At 37.0% G+C, this 7986-nt stretch overlaps 1 protein-coding gene across 5 annotated transcripts; it reads right to left on the bottom strand.

Moving 5' to 3' along the window:
- Positions 1 to 304: 304 nt before the first annotated feature.
- On the bottom strand, positions 305 to 6716 carry PUB4 (RING/U-box superfamily protein with ARM repeat domain-containing protein). 5 transcript variants are annotated; one of them, XM_012998782.2, is made up of 6 exons: positions 6317 to 6716; positions 6129 to 6210; positions 3521 to 3802; positions 3319 to 3435; positions 858 to 2864; positions 305 to 770 (listed from the first exon to the last, which is right to left on the bottom strand). In XM_012998782.2, exons 3-6 carry the CDS (start codon positions 3797 to 3799, stop codon positions 711 to 713), a joined length of 2463 nt encoding a protein of 820 aa, XP_012854236.2. In that variant the 5' UTR covers positions 3800 to 3802; positions 6129 to 6210; positions 6317 to 6716; the 3' UTR covers positions 305 to 710. The 5 variants fall into 5 exon arrangements, with proteins under 5 accessions (XP_012854236.2, XP_088673302.1, XP_088673304.1 ...); XM_088817176.1 differs by having other exon boundaries at positions 6333 to 6716; XM_088817178.1 differs by having other exon boundaries at positions 6108 to 6210; positions 6333 to 6649.
- Between the last annotated feature and the right edge of the window lie 1270 nt (positions 6717 to 7986).

Here is a 7986-nt window from a genome sequence, read left to right as displayed (position 1 = left end):
TTGGAAGTTAGGGAACATTAAGGTAAAGAATAATATAGAGTTTCAAATTTTGTTAATTAGTGTGGATCTGTTAAACAGAGTTGCAAATCTCATCTCCAGCTTACAAGTAATTGTTTATTGGTCAAGTAACATGGTCAAACTTGGCTCTGAAATTTTGAATTAAACCAGTAAAACCATGTTCACGTGCATGAATTTGTCTTTACACACATCATGCACATGTTTTCGTAAATTTTCATTTAAAATAAGTAAATTTCCAATCTACCTTTCATCAAGCATAAAAAAATGTACACAGAACAGAGAGCAATTACAAAGTGAAAAAAGCTGTCCAAGCAGGTTTTGCAATACACCCCTGCAAATGTCGAAATTCTCGGCGAAACTTCAAACTTTGTCAATCACATTTCAAGACTCTACAGACAGAAACTTACATGTATTATCTTATTTCTACAAACGAAAAAACAAGGTGTATTACTCGAATGACTCCGGAAGTCGGAACTCCACCTCCCACAAATTAATATTTTGCTTTCAATATAGTATAATGGAAAGAAAAAAAAAAGAAAAAAAAAAAAACGAGGAACCAAAACGAAGGCAAAGATGCAGAATCTCGAATTTGGTCGTTTGCTCCAAACAATTTACACACTAATTACCGTTTTTTTTCTGCCCCAGTATATGCCGCCACTTTTAGTTCGAATATATGCCAACGCACGATCAAATCAGCCTCGCCCCGCATTACCATGACGTTGGTTTCTAAAGTAGCCCAGAAGTTGTTGAGCCTACACAAGCGAAAACAAATGCAATAAATACTCAATTTAACACAAGTAAACAATAAACAGAAAAGGTAAATTAATTGCGACTTTTACCTTTTCTCTAGCCCTTGGTGTACCGGATTGTGACAGTGCCACCAAAGGAGGAACAGCACCTTCTTGAAGAACCATATTGCAAAATCTACTACTATTAGTACATAATTGCAGTAAAGCAGCAGCTGCATTCTCCTTTCCTCTCCCAGAGCCCAGCTCAACAACTTCAACCAAAACCGGAATTCCTCTTTCCTGACCAATCGCAGCCCTCCCCTCGTGAATAGTGGCAAGATTAGACAAAACAGCTACCGCTTTATCAACCATCCCAAAAGCAGGGTCCATCAACTCCACAAGGTGTTTCACCGCACCCGCTTGGACAATACGTGTCTTGTTCTCGTGATTGATCGAAAGGTTAAATAGAGCTGTGGCTGCATCTTTCTTGCCTCTAGGAGTTCCATTACCCAGTAAATCAACTAGTGGCTGAATAGCACCGGATCTTCCGATCTTGATTTTGTTCTCTTCAATTACGGAGAGGCTAAAGAGAGTAGCAGCAGAGTTCTCCTTAGCTTCGGGACTCCCAGTCTCGAGAACATGAATAAGGGGCTCGATTGCATCTGCATTCGCAATGGCACTCTTGTTGTTATCGTTGATCGATAGGTTGAGAAGGGCAGTTACGGCATTTTCTTGCACTGTCATGTCTGTGGATCGGAGTAGATTGACCAACACGTTGATGGCCCCACAGTTTGCAATCACTATTCGATTCTCCATGTTATGCTTAGCCAGTAACCGGATATCGGACGTGGCCTTTATCTGCGCATCCAGTGAACTGCTCTTGAGATCCTCGACCAGCTTTTTGACTTGAGTTTCAATTTCTAAAAGTTCGGCTTTCATTTCGACAGTAGGTGTGGAGGCTAGCCTTGGAGCAAATCTATCTGATGGCCTTCGCCACATTGCACCACGAGGTCTTGTCTCTGGCCTAGATGGGAAACTGTGTTCTCTTGTGGGAGGGTTTAAGGTAGCAGCAGATCGGGGCTCTGTTGCAAGTTCACCAGAAGTATCACTAACGTATGCAGAAGCATGTGATGCCACTTCATTGCCATCAGCTGCAGTTCCTTGTGACATGTTAGAGTTAGAAACTGTGCTGGAGGCTGAATTGGTTCGGTTATGCCCTTGTGATGAGTCATCAACGCCAGCTCCACCATTTCTAGAAGGAGAATTCAAGGTTAGACCACCCAAATTCAAACTTCTCTCGCCGGAGTGATCTGACCTGTCATCGGAGCTTCTAGGGGACACTCGTTCTGCATCCAACACATGTCCATTTACAGTAGCTTCTGCAAAAGAATCCTCAGACAATGAACGAGGAGGAGATGGAGATGTTCTGTCTCTTTTGACTGCAATAGATGGAACTGAACCTGCAGAACCTAGAGACCTATCTGGTGTGCCAGAATTACTAACCCTCCTAACAACACCAGGCTCGGCGTTTGCAAGAAGTGAAGAAGGCTGGTTTAAGTTGATGGATTTTGTTGGATCGGGCAGCTTCACGTTGTTTGATTGACACCAACTTGCAATAAGCGCCTTGACAGTATAATTCGGAATTAGATTTGAGTGTGCTAGAGTTTGCCGCGTCTTTGGGCAAACAGTAAGCCCAAGATCTATCCAGTTCCTTATAAAAACCCGTTCATACGTTTGTCCAGATGCAACAATAACAGGGTCGGTCATGAGTTCAAGTGAAAGGGGACAACAAAAATCAGCAGGTATTGAAACGGGATTGCAGGTTTGGGACTGTTTCAACATAACAAGTAGGTCATGCATGTGAGTGACCAGGGCAATAATTTGATCTATATACTCAACTTCACCAGTATTTTCAGCTTGTTCAGCATTTTCCTTCAATTTCTCAAGAGCCACAGCCTCAATCAGAAGTTCCTGGTTTGAATTTAAGCCCAAGCTGTCAGCAACTTTTGCCAGGCTCTCTGAGCTAGCTCCAGAGCCCTCCACATGATCTTTGATAGCTTCCGTGATTATTGATGAGGTTGATTCAGTTCCCACATGCTTGATTTTCTGAACACGGAGCTGCAAATTGCAATGCAACATTCACACACAAAATAAAAGGACGTAAAACTGAGTGCCCATCTTTCAATTATATCATTGTATGTGATACTGTTTTGGAAGCATTTCGTGGCTTATTTCCATTTCGTTTTGGGGAGAGATGTTTAGGGGAAAATTTTGAGAATGAAAAAGACGTCTGTTTATATTTAGGGATGAGACACAAAACATGTAGCAGTCAAATCATTGTCTAAAGGTGTTGAAGAAAAAATATTTTAGAAGAAGAATTTGAAAAATAAAGTAATGTTTGTTTTTTTAGTGAAAAAAAGCAGTTAAATCGTGTTTGGAAAAGAGATAATGTTTTGAAATTGCTTTGAGGGAAGTTTTTTAGAAGCTTAACAACTATAGATTTATTTTTGGGGAAGAGTGGGAAGAAAATGAAAATGCTTCCAAACATTGGTAACTAGCGATTATTCATTACCTCAAGAGATGCAGCACTGAGTTCAGCAGGTATCCCTAGATCATAAGATTTCAGCAACTCAAGAATCTCCAAACCATGAGTTTTAATCTTTGACATAAGTGATTCGACTTGTAAAACCTACATAACAAACAAATTTTAGCACATCTTTTAATATTTACAAAAACTTGCAAATTGAAATTTGAATCAAAGATTTCTCACGTACGAAGTAAACTTTACTCATCAGTGGTTGCCAGTTTTCGTATATATCTCTTAATTCATCAACAGATTGGAGAAGTCCTTCAAATAATACTCTTTGACGCATTTCATCTGACACAATATCAGCATCAAGAATGGCATCAAGTATTGGCTTTAACAATTTCAGAATCTCTTCAATCTTTGCATGATATTTCTGAACTGGTTCACTTTTCATGCCTTCACAAGAAGACAACTGAAAAAAACAACTAACGCTGTTGAGAAGCGATTTTAGCAACGATATCTCCATGCCCTGGCACATCGAAAGAAATAATGATCTCAGTAAGATGCAAGCATAAGAGAACTTATTAACAGATCCTGATATTAGTACAATTTGTTGCCCATATAGCACCGATAAACAACTCAAATTAATCTTTTCAGGCATTCTATAAATCAACTAAAAACAGATCTAGTAACAAAAATAGCAAAACGAGAAATATGATCAAGAAGAAAACGGAGGGCATAGATAGAAAGTAATATTAGACATTTAATATTTCTGACAAACATCTATAACCTACTTCCATTTTGGCTTTCAGCAGTGACGTGGGAATTGGCTGTTGAAACACATGGACACTCATTTGATTGTATGACAAAGCACAACCTTATAACTGACAAAAATCCAAGAGAACGCCAACTTGCTTTGATAAGAGAATACCACAAGGCCTGCCCATCAACCAATTGATCTAAACGCTGAAGCAAGTTGATCATAATAGAATAACACCATCGTAAATAAAGCACCCAAAAGTTCTCAATCCACGAAACTTGAAAATGGCTTTTTTGTTCTATAATCGTTTCCAACACAGTGAACACTCTAAACTAGTATATACATAATTGCAAAACCCTAGGAGTTTGTTTAGTATTTTGTTTGCTCTATTTAATCTGACTTGCATTCTTGAAAATTATTTTCAAGTGTTTTGACATTAGTTTTATTCAGGTTTCTGCCGGAGTCAATTAAGGTTATTTGATGTATGCTCGAGGACAGACAAAGAGCAGTCTCGGTTAACTGTCACATTCATGGGCGTATCAGGAGAACAATAAATAACATGGCAATTAACTGAGGGCCAAATCAGATTGGGAACATTGTTTTAATGTCGGAAATATGCTTTATAATGTTGTAATTTGCAGCCACCGGCAAAACTAAATATAAATTGTCCCTTTACATATTTCTTTGCATTCAAAACCCTAGATAGCTTCATTAAAACTACACTCTCAATTAAATCACATTTTTCATTAATCTGCTTTGATTTCTTGGATTTTCTATTTAATTATGATATTACCTTCCTTTAGCTAATCCTTCAACTTGATTTTTCTATAAAATATGGAGAATGGAAAGGGAAACTGAATACAACTAGAGTACTCTAAGCGCATTTATGTAACATTCATGGAAACCAGATGCATTTATACATGATGACTGGTTTGGAGTAATTAACCATAAGGGCCTGGGGAGGGAAGACAACGAGAGTTTACCAAGTGGTAGTTGTTTCTAGTTAGATGTTTTACACATGGTGTTTCTAATACGGGCTCTTAGGATTTAGGAAGTGCTTATAAGTGTTGTGATAGAAAATTGAAGCTTAAACCATCCATTAGAAGAGTAGAAAAAGTATTCAAGAGCCACTCCCAGACAATTATACAAATGAACTTCTACATGTAACTTACTCCACAAGTTAATTCTTAATTAACCATCAAACTACTAACATTCTTTCAAGTTGACTTTCATATCTAGATATACATTTGAGATAAGTATCCAAATGAAATAGGATGAAGGGATATGTTGGAGAGACGATTTGGTATCTGTATTGCTCTCAACTTCAAAATATAAGCACTTCTTTAAAGGACGATTTGGGAATTAGAGGTATGGGAGACTCAAAAATGAAAATATTAAAGGACGATAATTACGTAGGACGACTTCTTTAAAATTCAGATATGCCAAAGAACTAGGTGGACTATTGCTAAAATATTGAATATTCGCGTCACACTAGTACTATGAAATATTAAGGTTAACATCGTATTTAATTTGTCCAGGAAAATATTACATTTATTTGACTACATACATAATCGAAATTCCATAATTGATAAATCTATTACCCAAATACGTAATACAAAGATCGTGATTCAAAGATTCTCATTTAATACCACTAACTGAATATTTACACGGGTTAAATCATATCCCCTGGCCGACATAAGATCCTACCGCAAACGTTTTCACATTTCATGATCAAAATAACCATTCAAAACAAGACATTAATCCGATGCGATTTTCTAAACCCAACAATCTCACAACACAACGTGCATGAAACATTTAGTTTATGCATCCTAAAAACCACCCGACACGTGCTCAGTTCTCCCATAAGTACAAATAAATGCATAATTTAACATGAGATAAAAATACAAATCACCTCCAAATTCCAATTGAATTACACAATTAAAAGACATTTCCACCACTTCTGGAGAAATCATGCATTGGCTATCGATAAATCTTTAAGGAGACGAAAAATTCAGCTTCTACAAAACTAATGAAAAAGGAAGCGATTCCATGCAGAAAAAAACACAATTAAAACCTGAAATGAGATCAAAATTACCCCGGGAATCACTCCAAGCAAGCCTCGCCAGAATCAGCAACAATGATCAAGTTCAATTCTAGCCAACGGTGCCCATTAACAACTGATCCAATCAAACAAACAAAATTAGCCATCAAAATCCTTCGCGTTCACATAATCAATCAATTAACCTAATCATAACAAAAAAAAAACGGGGGCAATAAACTTACACATAAATTAACATACGCATACAAGCTGGCGTGAGAGATCGAATGAAACCAGAAAAGGAAATGAGCACGATACAATCAAAATGAAGGAATTAAATTATATAAAAAGAAACTACACAGGAAACTTGGGGGAGTTCCTCCGGGATTAAAGAATTAGGGTTTGGGAAATGATTCAGAAAACCAAAGGACGACTCGGCTTTTCCTCAGTCCGTCCACAGCAGCTCGTTCTCTCTCTCTCTCTCTCTCTCAAACGCGGACTTGTCGTCGGTTTATTATTTCCGGTTTTGTTTTCCAAACACGTCCGGGTTTAGATTACCTGCTCTCGCGTCGATGTGTAACTAATTTTTTTTTTTTTAATATTCTTTTTCTGCATAGTTTTTGACGTAATGGACCGCGTGGGTCTATTCCCACCAGGCCATCCTTAATATTATATAATTTTGAAAAAAAATAAAAAATAAAAAATAAAAAAATAAAATAGAAAAAAGAATGACAGCCGGAAAATGTATATGCATTGTGTTGTTGTACATTAGTGGCGATACCATGTTTGACTTGACTTTTATGCATGTCAATGTACAACTCCACTTGCGATCGTATCGGTTAATGAATCGAAATAGTAAATATATTATTTTCGTAGTTTTCTAAGTTCTAATTCTTAGATTTTCGACATGATGTGATCAAGAAGCAATACGTTTGGCTCATCTCGATTTAATCTTTTAGATGGACTGGTAATCCTTAAAATTGCAAGTAGATCGCTACTTGTGTTGCAAACAAATGCTAGGCGTTGGCTCAAACCTTTGAATCCCAAAAGAAGAAAGCTTGAAACCGTATTAGAATGTGTGTACCTCTAATTATGTATAATTATGGGCTAGGGCCCCTAGTTAAGTTTAATTCATGAGTTGGCCCTATAAATGTTAGGTCTTGCCATGATTTTTGTAGTCGGTTCACTCAAGACTAGAGGAAGTAGACGGTGGAGTTGATTCAGCATCATGGTCTGAATTACATGGGCTGAATTGATCAATCCTAGTATAGGCCCAACTCGTTCGAGTAATCTTAAACGTAGTTTATTTATATATTTGAGATCGAATCTCAAGATCCTAGTACACGTCTTTATAATAAATCTTTATAATAAAGGAATGGGAATCATGCTTGAAATTGACTCTAAACCCCGACGTGTATGCATATATATGTATATATGATAAGCGGTGTTCCATCGAAATCATCTAGCATATACAAAATACACTAAAGATACATGTTTTCTTTTGATAATTATCTCCCAATCCATAGTTCTGACGGAAAATTTATCTACAAAATTTTCTTCTGCCGGTCAAAAAGCATAACTGTTGAAGGAAACTTGACTGCGTACAAATTTGCAATAATTAGAACGTTAACTAATTTTAGTAGATTGTAGTAACTAAATTCAAATCATTACAATTATATTAAAAACCAATATTTACTTAGTTTCAAAAGAAAAACTACTGGGTACAAGTACAACAAATGTTTGTGGCACAAAAGTCAATTGTACACAAACACACAAGTCAAAAGAAGAAATATTATATTTTCCTAAATAATTTGTCTATTGGCTCCTCGTGGTGTTGACTTTTTGACTTTGACCAATGTAGACAAGTCATAAGGGGTAAATTATGTAAATTGTAGATATCTCCGAGGCCGTATTG

Source organism: Erythranthe guttata, chromosome 1 (assembly GCF_056151865.1).
Source record: "Erythranthe guttata isolate IM_541 chromosome 1, IM_541, whole genome shotgun sequence".
Lineage (NCBI taxonomy): Eukaryota > Viridiplantae > Streptophyta > Magnoliopsida > Lamiales > Phrymaceae > Erythranthe > Erythranthe guttata.
Note: the sequence above shows the minus strand (reverse complement) of the source record. Positions and strands in the feature narration are given on the sequence as shown.

Excerpts from the sequence above, each read along its gene's own strand:
- PUB4 (XM_012998781.2), bottom strand. The coding sequence starts at position 3,811 with ATGTGCCAGGGCATGGAGATATCGTTGCTAAAATCGCTTCTCAACAGC. Across the intron at positions 3,436-3,520 it reads TGATGAGTAAAGTTTACTTC|GTTTTACAAGTCGAATCACT; the intron begins GTACGTGAGAAA and ends TTTGTTATGTAG. Across the intron at positions 771-857 it reads CACCAAGGGCTAGAGAAAAG|GCTCAACAACTTCTGGGCTA; the intron begins GTAAAAGTCGCA and ends TCGCTTGTGTAG.